Below are 16,395 nucleotides of genomic sequence, written 5' to 3'. Positions count from 1 at the left end.
CACAGGCCATCGCAGATGACCCAGAGCATTAAGGTCTCGGTTTACACCAGCCTCTTTGATGGCTTTGCTTACGGTAACTGAAGCACAGCAGTGACAGAGAACAGACACATCCTGTGACCCAGTGGGAAACGGCGCGTAAAATACAAGAACACAGTCACAGGGTCTTATTAGAAGTGCTTTTATTTGTACAAAATCTACATAAAGGTGACAAGTCAGTTTTAGAGGTTTGATTATATACTAGACATAGAAATCAAAGTTTTTGCCAAAGTAATTTGTAAGCATTTATTTAAAAAAAAAAAAAAAAAAAAAATTCACACAGTGCTCCCATAATCTCAAATTATAAAATGCATCTGAAAATCTAACAGATTAGAATATCTCAGATTTTATTAAAATGTAACACAAATAATAATAATAATAATAATAATAAAAAAGACTCCCTCAATAACATGCAATCATGTTTCTGACCAAAAACAGCACTTTTAGCTGTTTTGTAACCAACCTCTCTTCACAGATGATGACTGTACAAGTAACTCAATTCCCAATGTAACAGGTTATCATCTCTGCCATTCGAGCAGACTCACTGAATCATTACTATGGAGCGTGCGCCACCTGGTGGCTGGAGATGAAACAGGTCTACAATCTTCAGTTTCTCATATTAGCAACAAAATAAATACATCAGATGCATTAAAGAGACACTCCAACATCATTTCAACATCACATCTACGTTTGCGATTCCAACTTTAACACACAAGAAATAGGAAAAAGAAAATTGTCACAGGAGAAATTGGATACATTTTTATCTCAGGTACTAATATGCACCCCAGTGTCAAGCTTTTGTACACCTAAAGGTAAAAAAAAAAATAATAATAATAAAAAAAATTATAATATATATATATATATATATATATATATATATATATATATATATATATATATATATATATATATATATATATATTTATATATATAGTTTAAGGATGCTTCCACTTGAATTGCTTCTAACCAGGATTATTTTTTAAAATAAAACCTTTTTTTTTTCATTTACATTTGAGTATGGCTACTGCTAACAGACGTGATGTTGAAACAAGAAATGCTCATTTACGCTTATTATGACAGTTACACATTAAATGATATAATGGAAGAAAAACAACTTGTATAATAGCGGCAGTTGTAAGTAAATGTTGGACTGTTAAGATTGTGGAGTCATATAGGAACTCTCTTGCAAAGTGACCTAATATTGGTAAGCAGCGAATAACACAATTACTAGTCAAACATATTTGATTATAAAGTCTGTTCTGCTTATGACTGAGGAATATTGGAAGATCTAATAGTCAGATTTTTTGAACACTGTAACACAAAAGACTGGAGTCAATAATGGACCAGCACAGAGAAAAAAAGGTCTGTGTGCATGAAAGCCAAAATGAAGTTGTGGAGGAGTCATTAAGCTTTCTATATTCCTCAATTCTTCAGGTGCAAGATACTGACGACTAGGATCCTTGTCTCTTCCAAAATTATCCCCCAAATAAATCTGAATACATTCATTCACACTCCCATCTTGTTCTGTTGCATAATGCTGGTTCCCAATACTGTTTTCTCCCTGAATGCTGAGCTGGACAGCTACATGTACGTGTCCTCTGAACCCATGCTCTCAAATGATTTACGTAAACCAGGAACTCTGGGAGCAGCGCCGGAGTTTCCATTCACAGGTGTGTCGTCTGGAGGAAGTGGAGTGGAGTCTGTGGTGGGCGGAGGATCTTTCAGCTGGGCCGAGTTGTTGGTGTTGCTGGTGTCTTTAGGCAGAGTTAGTGGTTGGATGGTGACTGCAGGGTTGGAGGAGCGAGGGATTTCAGTCAGATGTGCGGGTTTGGGTTTTGGTGAGGGTTGGGGAGGTGGTGGTGTGCGAGAGAGATTTGGAGATGGTTGGGTTTGGGGCGGTTGAGGTGAATGTTGGGGTGGGGGTGGGATGACAGAGGCTGGTGTCTTTTTTTCGGGTGTAGTGAGGTGGGATTGCTGTAGTGATGGAGTAGGAGAGTTGGACTGATTGTTTGAGGTCGTCTCTTGTGTGTGATTGTTAATAGAGGCTGGTTTGGGGTCTGTTGGCAGGGGATATGGGTTTGGGATGTCCAATTTCGAATGGGAGGCTTTTCGGATAGTGCTTCTCTTCTTGCCGCGAGCGAATTCGGATTTAGTGTCCGAGGGCACGGGATACTGGATGACGATGGTGGGCTTCTGACGGAGGTCTTGGCGGGTGTGTGGCTCAACAGACATGATGGCCCGAGCGCCGTGCATTCTGGGAGGGGACTTGTAGCTGAGCTCGCCGTGAGTTTTCCGCCAGCGCTTGACCTGCACGCGATGCTCTCTCTCGACGTCCCGAGCAGAAATGGGCAGCTCTAATACCTGCGTGTGCAGAAGATAAGATTCATACTCAGCAGTGTGTATCTTTGTTGTTTTGAACACTACACTCAACAGCAATGTCATACTCAATGTTTCTACATGATGCAAATAAAATTCAGACATTATGCTAAAGGTAGATTTGCATTTACAACTTAACAGCAAGATTTTTTAATTCTTTGTAACCTATTTATAATATTAGTGCCATAAACCTGGCTATTTAGAGTTTAGTGAATCTCAGCTATGCTCCAATCAACTATCCAGCTATTTTTATTTTTTTTAAACAAAATCCACTTAAAACTGTAAAACTCTTGACATTATATGAATGCATGAATATTGGATTATTCAGTAAACCTTTAGTTTAACAATGATCTTTCTATTTATGTGATCTCATTTTTTAAACTGAAATTATTTTATACATACTTTTGTTGAAAGGTTTGGGGTCTGTAAGATATTTTTTTTTTCCTTTTTTGTAAAGAAATTGATACTTTAATTAAAATGACAGTAAAAATATTTTTAATATTACAAAAACTATTTTTATTTCAAATAAACGCTTGTCTTTTTAAATTCTATTCATCACATTTTCCACAAAAATATTAAGCAACACTTAATATTCTTATATTCTTACTTAATACAACATCGGTTTCCTATAGTGAAAATAATAAGAAATGTTCCTTAAGCAGCATATCAGCAAATTAAAATGATTTCTGAAGATTTCTGACACTGAAGCCCGGAGATTATGAAAATTCAGTTGATCATCATAGGAATAAATTACATTTTAAAATATATTCAAACTGAAACAACTACAAAAATTAGACTGTATTTACAATCTAAATAAAAGCAGCCTTGGTCAGCATAAGCATAATAAAAGTATTTAAAATATCATAATAACCCCAAACTTTCGTGCATGATGGTTATTATTGAAAAATTTAATAATAATAATAATAATATGCTGGAGTTTTATTTGAATTATAAAAAATAATATTAAAAAACACCACTCTTTGTCAATCAAATCGATTGAAAACCTAAATGCAGTTCAATGGAATGCGAGTGTGTGATACCTGATGTACGAGAAAGCCCTCCTGCATGTATCGCGGCTCCAGGGCCCTGAGAAGCTCCATAGTCTCATACTGACCAGGACAAGCCTTCAGTTTCTCACGAGATCCCAGCATGCATTTCAGCAACACCAGTCCAACACGGAACATTATCTTCACTCCTATAGCAACAGCAAAGAACATAGAATCAGAAAGAAAGAGAGAAACCTGCGTGTGTGTGTGGTAATATGTGTATAAGTGAATCTCACCGTCACACAGGAACATGTCCCACACTCTGAGAACAGACGACCAGGGTAAAGTTCTGGAAAATGCACACATGAACCACTCCGTCATGTAGAGGATGGGCTCGATCTTGTGTTTCTCAAGGTGGCGGTACGCCGGAGGACACACACGCTTTAATAACCCATTTAAGATCTCTCCATCCAACTGTATGGCCTCCTACAACACAAACAACACTGGCATGAGGACAGCAGCAATTCCACATGCACACTAGAAAGGCACTGAAGGATCATCGGTTAGCTCGAAATTCATTTTGCAAACATCTTTTTAATTTACCTCCCAACGTTCGTGACACTTATATCACCTTTGAGCAAAAACAAAAGAAGCTTTGTTTTAATTTTACTAGCACCTACAGAATATTCAGGAAACATGACTCTGCTTGCAGTTTGAAAACGGGAACTTCAGATACCAATGCTATGAATGGAATGCAAACTATAAACCTGAGAACGTGTGCGAGGAACCCAGATGAGCTTTAAATTACCTCAAACTACGAAGGTCATAATAGCTGCTCATCATTCAAATGTTTTATTACATGGTTGCAAAATGAGGGACCTTCATAATGTCATCACCACGCAAAAGATAATGACACCTAGATCTCATAAATACCTTTTCGGATTATATTTGTTAAGTAGTAACATTTATTTCTTACATAGCAAGTTACATTTAGAGATCTTACCAGGCCTGCGCTGTAATATCCAGGGAGGTACTTCTCACAAATCTGAACCAGCCCCCAAAATGCATCCTGAGTACACATACACCAATAAAACATTTCAATCATCACTTAATAAATCAAGTAAGCATTACAGCTTTTTTAAATGAAAATGTGCACTAGAATAAGCATTGCAAACTACTTTATAATGCACTGTACCTCAGCAGGCATGTGCATCAGAAGCACAGCTGCTATAGGAGCCTGAGCCTGGCAGTAACCCTCATCCGGTCTGTACAGGGTGTAAGCCTTCAACACCCGGAACAGGTCCTGCTGCCTGCTCAAACAAACAAATTTAATAGATCAGTCAGGCAGGAATAAAATAGATCAAAAATATCCGTACAAATATATGTATATGAAAGTGTGTTGACTAACCCATGACCTCCTCGGGACACAAACATCTCATGGAAGGGGAACTGTCTGTGTAGATCTCTCTCTATCACATCAACCCACTTCGGGTCTCCAGCCATGCTGTCCAGCTCCTATTAAACAACCACACAAACACAGGTTCATCTCGCAGATGCAAACATGCAATAGTTTAAGCACAGGGACAGAGGTCTAACACATGTATGAACAAGTTTATAAAAATAGTGGCACTGCAACTTTAAGTTTGAGAAGATTTACAGTACGAAATGCATAATGATACAACGACCTCTTCAAATCAGCTATAATCATGACTCACCTCGAACTTCCCGCTGTTTTGTTCTCTTTTCACTTTTCCGCCCGACAGGTAGAGCCAGGCTCTGCCTCGCAATGAAGGTGGGATTCCTTTCTGACATCGCAGTCGCACCTGTGGGTGACAGAGGTCTGAACGTCACACACTAAAGGGGAACTGTTCAGTTAAGTAGGGACCAGCATGCGTTCACAGTGATTACAACACACACAGAAAAAAGTAATCCAGACATCATTTTCCAATGGTTACTTTACACAAATATGTCAGTTTCCCTTTTACACAAAAGCTACTTTATGTTTTAACATCTGAGCTATGGTGGTTCTGATTCTACCTGATGATTTGGGTTCCTTAAAGATTCTTATCACACCACACTGGCTGCACTGGATTTGTTGTTACATGTGACCAATAAAGGCAAGAACCAACAGAAAGATGCATTTTCTGTTTATTTCCTTTGCATTACTTGTAAAGATATATAAATAGGAAAAAAGACATTCGTTTTGAATGTAAGCTAAAGCAGGGGTTAAAGCAAAAAACTAAACAAAAAAAACCAAACAAATCCTGAGCCTGAACTTTTTTCCGGGGGCAGGAAGGGGCGGGGCATCACATGCAAAGCATGCAATCTGTGGCAACTTTAACATTTGAAAGGATACAATGGCAAAGTTATTGCTCTCTTTGTTCAAACTGATTTTCTTTTTCATGAATATATGGTTGATCTGCAGAATTAAAGCGTTGTCATACTCTTGGAAAATCAACACTGGGGGTGTGACAATACACGTAGCTCACAAGATTAGACAAAATACAGATTCTTGGTTCACTAGAACGTGACAATATTTTAATACTATTTTTACAAAATTTGCAATGACAAAATACTTTCATTTGTTACAAAAAGTAAAACAATGCAGTTGTATTTAGAAATATTTGAACTAATCCAGAACTGTAACAAATGATTATTTTGGTAATCAAGTAATCTGATTATTTTGACAACTGAGCCAGTCTGATATTTTTTAGTAACAACAACAGACCTAAGTGAAAAACAGGCTTTAGTATGACTATTTATATATAAACTAACGATGCGGCAATAATAACTGGCTCAAATAAAATATCAAAACCAGTAAATTACACGATTGTATTGAACAACCCTGTTAAAATACATATTGCCTATACATATGAACATAACCAACTTAAGCACATTATGTATTAAAACCAATACCTGCAGAGGTCACCAACAGCCATGGTGACGTTTCACTTTATGGTGTGATTAAACAATGTTAAAATCCATAACATTTTAATATTTGGCCATGTGCAGAAATGTTTATTTGTGTTAACACTTGTATACAAGTGTTTTTTTTTAATGTAGGATAATTTTTGCAGCCAATCGCTGCACGCCGGAAATCTGGCACGGTGCCGAAGAACTTTAAGCTCTGCTAAAGATTACATTTAATAGTGTTAATAAAACATTTTTTTTTTTACTTTGAAGGTTAATAGTATTTCAAAAGCATTAGTTAATAGTATCACCAAAAAAATTAAAATTATCACATGATTTACTCACCCTCAACTCATCATAGCTGTACATTACTTTATTCTTTCAGATGAATACAATCGGAGTAAAAAAAAAACAAAAAAAACTTCTTGCTCTTGCAAGCTTTATAATGGCATCTAATGGAGGTCGAGATTTTGAAACAAAATAATGTGCATCCATCAATTATAAAGCTTGGAAAAGCCATAGCTTTTATGTATATATATGTGTGTATATATTAGTGCTGCAAAATACATCGACGTGCGTGAAATGCGTCGACATCGCTCGGCCGATATATCGGGCCGATATTTGTCATTTTTTTATATATCGGCATCGGCCGATATCCGTGTTTAGTAGCGCCGATTTAAAGTCAGGCACGTCGGCGGGCAGCCCCGTGTTATTGGCGCGGTGGAAAGTGCTGCTGCAGCCACTGCAAAGCTTTTGGAAGATTCAACAACAGACCTGCTAGATAAAGGTAGTCAGAGAATTTCACTCTGTAAATGGGGTGGAGAAGTTGAGAGCTCTTACAAACATTGCAGCGTGATTGAGGGCTCCGTTACTCCGCCCCGCTCACAGACAGCACCGCGCTCTGAGAGACAGACGTACTGGAGCTGCCCAGAATGTTTTCTGTTTTCTGTTAAGGAGACCGCTGAATGCGCCTCTTTAAATGGTTTCGTGGTGCTCGTTGTTGTATTTTGAAACGCAACTGCAATGTTTTCGAATGACACTATAGTAGTGGTGCAACGGATCATCATTGATCCGTGATCCGTTCAGATCAATATCTTCAGTTCGGCATACGCGTGACCCGCGGATTGATTTATGAAAAGAAAAAAAAAAGAAGTTGCGCATGTTCAGTCCACACTCAGTGATAATGCCGAGCGGAGGAGCTTGAACGCCCCGCGCATTTTGGCTTCCCTGTCAGATATAATGATGAAGGAAAGAGGTTAGAGTGAAAAGATTGTGCCAGATCTTTATGAACAGGAGAAGAAAAAAGTTGTGGATGAGCTATCCCGAGCATCCTCTGTTGCGCTCACGACAGACGGGTGGACGTCCAGGGGGACGGAGAGCTCTGTGACGATAACTGCTCACTTCATCACAGCAGACTGGGAGATGAGAAGTCCTTATTATTATGTTAAAAAGAAGATATTACGCCATGTGCACTAAGTCCATACGAGGACGAGCGAGCGCGGGTTTGACTAGATGTATTTGGAGGTTATTGCTCACGTCTCGTTCTGCACATATCCAAATGTTTCCATATTCGCAATGTATCGGAATGTTAAACTATAATATTTTTTTTAATGTAAACTAGACGGAAAAATCATCCTCTTCACATGAGCAAAAACGTCCTTTGCATAATAGCAGAGAGGACCGGTATAGGGTGTTTTTAAACTGACCAGTGTAACTTTTTAAATGTTTGGTTGACTCTACTTTATTTTAATAATGAATAGACTGCGATGTAAGTTCGAAATTCGAATTCACTTTAGGTGTTCTGTGTCATTTATACCAAACACAAATGTTGCTGGTTGCTAGTGTCTTTGCAGCACTACTGTTATTTATTTTTTATATATTTATTTTTTTATATTTTTCAGTTTAATTGATTTTTATTTCTAAAATTGTATTTATTTAAATGTATATTTAAGTTTACATTTATGTTCCAAAAACTTGAAAAATTCTACTTGATAAATGTAAATGCTCTAAAACTTTTATGTAAATGATTGACACACACATATATATATATATATATATATATATATATATATATATATATATATATATATATATATATATATATATATATATTACCTGTTTTATATATTTAATACTTGGTCAGTTTATTAATTTTAGTGCACTAAATTAAGATGAATGAAGAGATGGTTCAAGTCAGTGCTCAATAAATTATGATAGGTTTAGAAAAAATGTGTTGTGCATCCACTTATTATTAGTGTGACATTTTAGCACACAAATCAAGGGGAAAACTCCAAGATATCGGCCCTAAAAATCGGCAGCACATATCGGCCATCGGCTGACCCTGACCTCTAAACATCGGCATTGGCTATAGAAAAACCCATATCGGTCGATCTCTAGTAGGTAGTAGGCGTGCCTGATAAATATCGGCCATTAATTAATGCTCATCTCGTCAGTAAAGCCGGTTCTCTAATCAGCAATAAATTCCATTACACCGGCTTTATAGATAGATAGATAGATAGATAGATAGAGATTAAATAATATAGTAATGTCTATTTCTCCACAATCTTGATTATTTAACCCAAAAGTTAACGTTATTCTGTATTTGCCATGTCATGAAATTCATATGGTTTCAGTAAGAACCGGTTCTCAACTTCAAAGCACACTTTGGCGTGTCATTGCTTTCAAACTCTGTGTGACACAAGGACGAGCACACACAGTTACACAGGCATGCAAACATAAAGGCCATCAAAGACTGTTAAGAAATCCTTTGGCAAAAACTCTTCTTTTGTCTTTACCTGAAGACGCCTCACTCCCAGTGAAAGCTTTATAAAGCTTAAGAGAAAAACAGAGGTGAACACTCAGACTAATAGATACACACATCACTGAAGACCATATAAGGAGAGCTGATGTGATATTAGGCTTGTCCAGACAGGGCCTCGTTGGAATGATTGCATATTGGTGTCATTCTGCTCAGGTTTTTAATTAATTCAAGCAGCAGTGGGTCTGTCTGAGCAAGTCAACAAGAGGAAAAAAGGGAATGGGAAAATGACGCTCATAATTAAAACCCTCATGTTTTCACCATTTGGTGTACCTATGCATGCCTCCTAGTGCTTACATGCAAGACATCACTGATCTGTTCCTGGGAACATGCAAAAGAACAGAATACAACTGACTGAAAAATCTAGTGAACGTCGATGGTGGCTCCTACCTTCTTGAACCTTTTACTGATCCATTTGTCCCAGTGGTTCAGCATATCCAACCATTTGACTTCCCTGTGCCTTAACACTTCCAGAGACACTTCTTGAGCCCTGTGTAAGAGAGAAAAGAAGAGAATTGTAAATTGTTATTATCTAAGGAGATGCCAAATATTATAAGCTTTCACAATTTTCTCGATTACATCACGTCATATCTCAAAACCGAATACTTCTCTAATATTAACACTATTGCTGTATGGAAAATAGCTGGGTAAACATTCTGCTTAACTTCTCCTTTTGAGTTCCACGATAGAAAGAAATTAAGTCATAAGGGTTTGGATATGACAGGGAGTAAATGACGACAACATTTTTATTTTTGGGTCAACTATAAAACAATAAAAAAGAGAGAGAACTTCAAAGAGAACTACGAGTTCTCTGATTTTTTCCCTGACATCTACTAAACCAACAACTGAAATAGCTTCTTGAGAACAACATCATGAACATATCACTAGTCACATTTAAGTCTTTCATATAGATACTTAAATATCACAACAACAATAAAAGAAAGAAAGAAAGAAAGATAGATAGATAGATAGATAGATAGATAGATAGATAGATAGATATTGGGACATTTATTGGACATCAAGATTACAAACAACAACAACAAAATTATATAGCTATAAGTAGCTTATAACTTGAGATTGACCGATATATCGATTTACCGATATTTTCCCCGATAATTAAGCATTTTACCATAATCAGTAACAGTTTCGTAATCTCGGATTCACAGATAAATGCTGAATTTAATTCTCTTTCTATTGTAAATTTCCTCCATCAAATTTGCTGTTCACTCAGTGGGTTGATGTGGTTGATGCTCATAACCCCGAAAAGAATTTAAATGACACTTTTAGTTTTAATCGTACATATAAGAGCAATACATCAATCGAATCTGTAAAGGATCTACTTTTTTTGGATACAGACATAGTAACAACAAAACTTTGTGCACTTATAAAATAAAGATAAAAAACAAGGTGTGCTGTCTGCAGCTTTTGTCTGCGCTTATCTTCATTTACAAACACGTCGTTTAAATTAACTGTAAGTCCGTGAATACTCAATGAAGAGACATGAGAGAGATATCTATAGAAAGCTTGACATGTCTACTTTTAAACTAAACAATTGCCGCAAAAAAAATATTCTCTGATAAAGTAATCCATATGAAAACAACGAGATGTCCGTTTTTCCTGTCTCTCTACATTATCTTCTAATGAGACACGCTAAATTGTATTATCATTTACTATATAACCTAGGGGTGTAATGGTACGTGTGACACACTGGCTTCATGGCGTGAAGGGGGCGTTTCTGCTGCATGTCAGTTGCTTCACATTTTCTGTGTCTTTACACAGCAGAATCGTGCCTGACACGGCGCTGGCGCGCTGCTGCTGTAGGGGACTTAGATGGAGACCGCCGACAGACCAGGATCTTGTCTTCACGACAACAATATCTATACTTCATGTTGAGCATAAATATAAAGCCTACTGATAAAGGACACCATCAACAGTATTGAGGGCAAAATAGACTATGTTTGACAGGTGCAATATGCCAGTGTGCCACCGGCCTAATGTTTTCAAAAGGCATCACGCGAGTGTGAACATCACTACAACTAGGAAAAAAAAACGATTGTAATTCAAACGCAGCTCTCGTCGGCATTTAAACAGACCTTTGCTCTTAATTCCGATTGGTCCAACGCAATAACGAAATCCGAGCAGGTCTAAAAACTGAAACTGTTGATGCTGCACTTTACACTTTGGAAAAGTTATATATATATATTTTTTTAAATATGAGAAGGCCTACAAGCTGGGATTGGTAATGCTGCACTGTAATCATAGTTATTTATTTTTTATTTTTCATTATATTTTATTATATGATATTGGTTTGAGACTGAGAGTATTTTATTTAGTGGAGAACTTTGCAGCAGTATTTTATTTCTTATTCTTTTTTTATTTTATCATAAATGATATTTTATTTTTTATTTTATTAAAAAGTATTCTTTTAAAAAGTGTAAACAAATTAAAAAAAAAAAGTTTATAGTAATAAACAACCTGCAGTTTAATGCATTTCTTTCCCTTACTGTAGCGAAAATGAACCGAACCGTGACTTTAAAACCGAGGTACGTACTGAACCGTGATTTGTGCGTACCATTACACCCCTAATATAACCATTATTTTGCTAATAAAAATCGAAATAAAATCAAGTTGATATGACTCCTGTCCTTTATTTTCTCCATTTGAAAACACTAGACATACTAAATTTATTTTGCTTATTGTTAATATTATTGTTGTTTCTGTTGATGGTTTTTAATTAATAAAATGTTTTTTATTGCTGTAATATAACGATTAAATATAACATGAAACTCTAATTTTCAATACTTAAAAAAAGATGACTGAAAAGAGGAAAAAAACAAAGTGAAGTATGTTCTTTCTTCACTCAGTCATTTATTTACTTCATAACAGTTAATAAATATCGGTTCTGCATATCGGTTATCTGGCACGTAAACGTGCAAATAATTGGTATTGTTTTGGTAATAAAAAAATCTATATCGGTCGATCACTACTAATAATATTTCTCAAATAAGATTATTACAAACCAAGTCAAATCAATTCAACATTGATAATAAGAAATGTTTCTTAAGCATCATATCATCATATTAGAATGATTTCTGAAGAATCACATGACACTGACTGTCACAAGACTGGAGAAAAATTCAGCTCTTCATCACAGGAATAAATTACAACTTGCAATACACTAAAACAGAAAAATATTTATTTGAAATTGTAATAATATTTCAAGGTATTGCTGGTTTTAATGTATTTCAATCAAATAAATGTAGCCTTGGTGAGCATAAGAGCTTTAATCTTATGGACATAAAACTTATGAAGGAGAACATTTAGAGAATGAAAAAAGCTTAATTATCTTAAAAAAAAAGAAGAAAAAAGGGGGAAGAATAATTCCCCTATTCAAATTTAAACCATTTAGCTTGTGGCCGAGACATTTAAATATCAGTTTGCCAGCACACCAACCACCAGCTAGCTTCCCCTTTACTTAGATACCGATCCTAACCACTAGAAATTTGATCTGAAAGTAATGTTTCTTTAAATATTTTTCCTATTAAACATGCAGGTTTTACTTCCTTTTCACTTTCTAGAACAATTTTGACCGAAACCAGAGGAAACTATAACCGTTTTCATGAGTGTTTGGTTTGGGGGCACTCTCTCTCCAGTAGTTGGCAGAGACGGAGTGACCTCAGGGCAGCAGCACTGCCATAAACCACAGGAAACGGAAAGCAGCTGTACACTCAGTACAGAGGGACAAGTATCACTTACTCAACTATTCCATGCTCTTTAACAATTCACAAGGAATAGCCAGGCCTGCAGCCGTCTCAGGCTACTGTTTAAACCCATTCATCCTTCACAATAGAGTGGTGACAATCCTAAATCCAGTCGTATCGGTAAACAACATGAATGTGTTCTTCTCTGTAGATTACAGTGTTTATTAAGGACGCCAACCTGGGGCAGATGCCTCTCTGATAAAAGACAGGAAGCTTTAACAGGACTGAAACTGGCTGCAAAGCAAATGAGGATGAAACGCCCTGACAATCCATTCAAACCACATCAATGAAAACTAACAGAACTTTTTGAGCCCACTTTAAATGAAAAGAAAACTGAGTTTCATACATCCGTCAAAACGGGTTCAACGAGTTGCACAAAACAGATCCATTAACTCTGAAACCAGATTGGTCAATCTTGGCGAGTTTAAGATACTTTGGCTTGCTTTGTTGTGATTTTGTTTACTTTAGTTTGAGCAGCCAACTTCCTATTTCACTTTTAATTTTTTTTTTTTTTTGAAGGTAGGGATTGTGGTGCTTTGGCATTAAGCAAAATTACAGTTCAATTACTAATTTCATGCAAACATTTTCCATGGCTGGTGCAAACAGTCACATGACATGAGCTTTAAATGGATGCACATACAACAGAAAACAGATATTAAAACTGAAAACAATTACTTGTACAATTATAATATCTTTATATATTTTATTAGAAAATTATACAATATATATTAGAAATGTATACAAAAAAAATCATATTTTTCCACAAGCAAATCAGACTATAGTAAACAGTTGTACTAATAATTGTAAAATTAATTCACTATATACACACAGACAATACATATTAATTATAGATTTTTTTTAACTGTATCAAAATATTACTTTTTACTGCATTTTTTGGATCAAATAAATGAGGATTTGTGAGCATAAGATGCTTTGAAAACAAAGAGCCTTAAAAAAATTGTGTGTATGTGTGTATATTAATACTATTATTCTTATTATTAAATTTAAAGTTTTTAATTAAAAGGCTATGTCTGTCACCAGGAATAAAGTATTATTTAACTAACTTTTTGAAGAGATGCTGTTTTTATTTTATTTATTTTTTTATTTTTATTTTTTTTGGGGGGGGGGGGGGGCTATATAATTAATAACACATAGGGCTCCATACATATATAATAACTACATACACAATATGGCATTAAATAGGTTAAGCTACAGTAATTCATTCACACACTGACTTTTGTTTTGTTTGCTTCTGTTTAAGTGTGTCAAGAATCTAAACTATGTTACTTTCAGATGCTTTCCTGCCCCTCACACACCCATCAAAGTCCAAACATGCAGTATTTTCTGTTCCTCGCCTCATCACGTGACCTCGATCACCCGAAACTAACACAAACAGGATCTGATGGGCTGGCACAGGCACACTTACGATTCGGATGAACACTGCTGGGCTCCTCCGATGAAACCGTACTTGTCTGTTTGTCTCGAGCTGGTGGAGCCGTTGAGTTCAGAGTCGGATCCGAAAGAGCTCTCCTCGTCAAACTGACTGCCCAGAGTCCTCACACTCAGAGTGTCCTCAAACAGACGGCCGTTCTCCTGCTGAGCCATCGTGATCCTCTACTAAATCACTTAACGTTACAGGTCATCACCTGACCCCGTCAGTAAACATCCCAAGAGAAAACGTGAAATTAACGAGATGCTTAAGCTCTAATTGATCCCAAATCAGGCCATCCAAAACTACACAGTCCCCACAACCACGACTTTAGTTTTAAATGTTAGTACTTTAACTGTATTTCCCGTCTTTTGTATGTATATTTGTGCGTCTTTTAAAGCCACTACGCGTTTTAAACGGATTACTGTGTGTTTAAATCTCCCGAATGCTAAATTAGCTTAGCGCGCAACGTGTCACTATCCCAACCCAGTCAGTATGATCCCAAAACAACAGCAATCACTGAAAAAGTAATTTACATAAGCAGAAACGTCGTCCGAAAAACATGTGAAGAAAATCGGACGAGCGAAACTACGCCTGAATTTCCTGAATCACATTTTTCCAGTCCATGGATTGTCAGGTTTCGCGCTCAACGGCTCCAGCGGACTGTTTTCATTCAGCACGCAGAGCTTCGAGGAGCAAAACAGCGTATATTCCCGGTCGAGATGCACCAGCAGCGCTGTTCTCGTAATTTACGTCGAGGTTCCATGGTTAAAAGGCAAGTAATAAAGTCACTGACAGGTCAGTCGAGTCTTGTTTAGTGTTAGGGTGGTGATGATGACATTAGCGCTGAGTTTCCAGTCTTGCGTTTGACAGTTCTGCACATGCGCGTCTGTGTCACTTCCGGAATCCACAGGTTATTTGCATATCATAGTTCTGAGGCTGTGTCGAAGTTTAATTTTAACTATTTTAATATTTATGTGAAAGACGAGCATTAGGAAAGAAAAAGGAAGTGTGAATAGCAGTGTGAATTAAATGGATGAAAATTATGTTATTCCAAACTTTTTTTGCAGAACCAAACTTTTTTCAAAATATCTTCTTTTGTGTTCAGTATAGGTAAGAAACTCTTTATTTTACTTGTATTTACATAATTTTAATTCCCAATATGTAAATAGCCAAAAAGACTATTAATATGGTAAGCACTCACTTTAATTGTATAAAAATTATATATTAATAATACCATGGTAAGCAGTAGAAATGTATATATAATACTGGAAGTAAAACAGTCAGTTTTAAATTCTCTGAAAAAAAAAACGTGTAGAAACAAATTTCACTGATAAATTGCTAGCAAATTTCTCACTTAATTACAAAGAAACAGCAAGTAACAATTAATTAAACATGAAAATTAGTTTAAAGTAAAAAAAAAAAAAAAAAACTGAAAAGGTATTTTAATGTGAAAAGTACTCCAATAACATTACTCAGTTATCTTCTAATTTGCTGCTTATTAATAGTTAAGGTTTTTTTTTCTATTGGGCCAGGTTAAGGGACTGTAGAATATGGTCATAAAGAATAAGATACTAATAAACAGCCAATAGTAATATGCTTGCTAATTAGCAAGTAGATAATAGTGAGAACTGGTCCTTAAAATAAAGTGTAACCAGAATTTTTGTTTTTATTTTACAACTTTTTTATTTTGAAATATTGGTAGCACTTTAGTGTAGGCACCCATTCTCACTATTAACTTAAGTTGCTTATTGTTAGCATGCATTTTCCTAGCATTTTGGCTGCTATTAGTACATATAAAGCACATATTATGCATGACCATATTTTACATCCTTTAATCCTACTCTATACCTAAACTTTACAACTGCCTTACTAACTATTAATAAGCTAAGAGTTTATTAAGCCAAAAATCGTTGTTAATAGTCAATAGTGAGACCTCAAAAATAAAGTGTGAGCAACAAATATTTTTTTACACTGTGGTCACTCTTTTGAACAATGAATCTTTAGGGATCTTTAAAGCGGTATTCTTAAAAAAAAAACATTTAACTCACACTAAAGTCATTCAAAACTTATATGCAT

At 35.9% G+C, this 16,395-nt stretch overlaps 1 protein-coding gene across 1 annotated transcript; it reads right to left on the bottom strand.

Moving 5' to 3' along the window:
- Positions 1-1,016: 1,016 nt before the first annotated feature.
- On the bottom strand, positions 1,017-15,210 carry tbc1d10aa (TBC1 domain family, member 10Aa). The gene is made up of 9 exons (XM_026244196.1): positions 14,314-15,210; positions 9,517-9,616; positions 5,114-5,221; positions 4,807-4,913; positions 4,594-4,708; positions 4,402-4,467; positions 3,695-3,884; positions 3,453-3,607; positions 1,017-2,397 (listed from the first exon to the last, which is right to left on the bottom strand). Exons 1-9 carry the CDS (start codon positions 14,490-14,492, stop codon positions 1,618-1,620), a joined length of 1,800 nt encoding a protein of 599 aa, XP_026099981.1. The 5' UTR covers positions 14,493-15,210; the 3' UTR covers positions 1,017-1,617.
- Positions 15,211-16,395: the final 1,185 nt, after the last annotated feature.

Source organism: Carassius auratus, unplaced genomic scaffold, assembly GCF_003368295.1.
Source record: "Carassius auratus strain Wakin unplaced genomic scaffold, ASM336829v1 scaf_tig00005214, whole genome shotgun sequence".
Lineage (NCBI taxonomy): Eukaryota > Metazoa > Chordata > Actinopteri > Cypriniformes > Cyprinidae > Carassius > Carassius auratus.
Note: the sequence above shows the minus strand (reverse complement) of the source record. Positions and strands in the feature narration are given on the sequence as shown.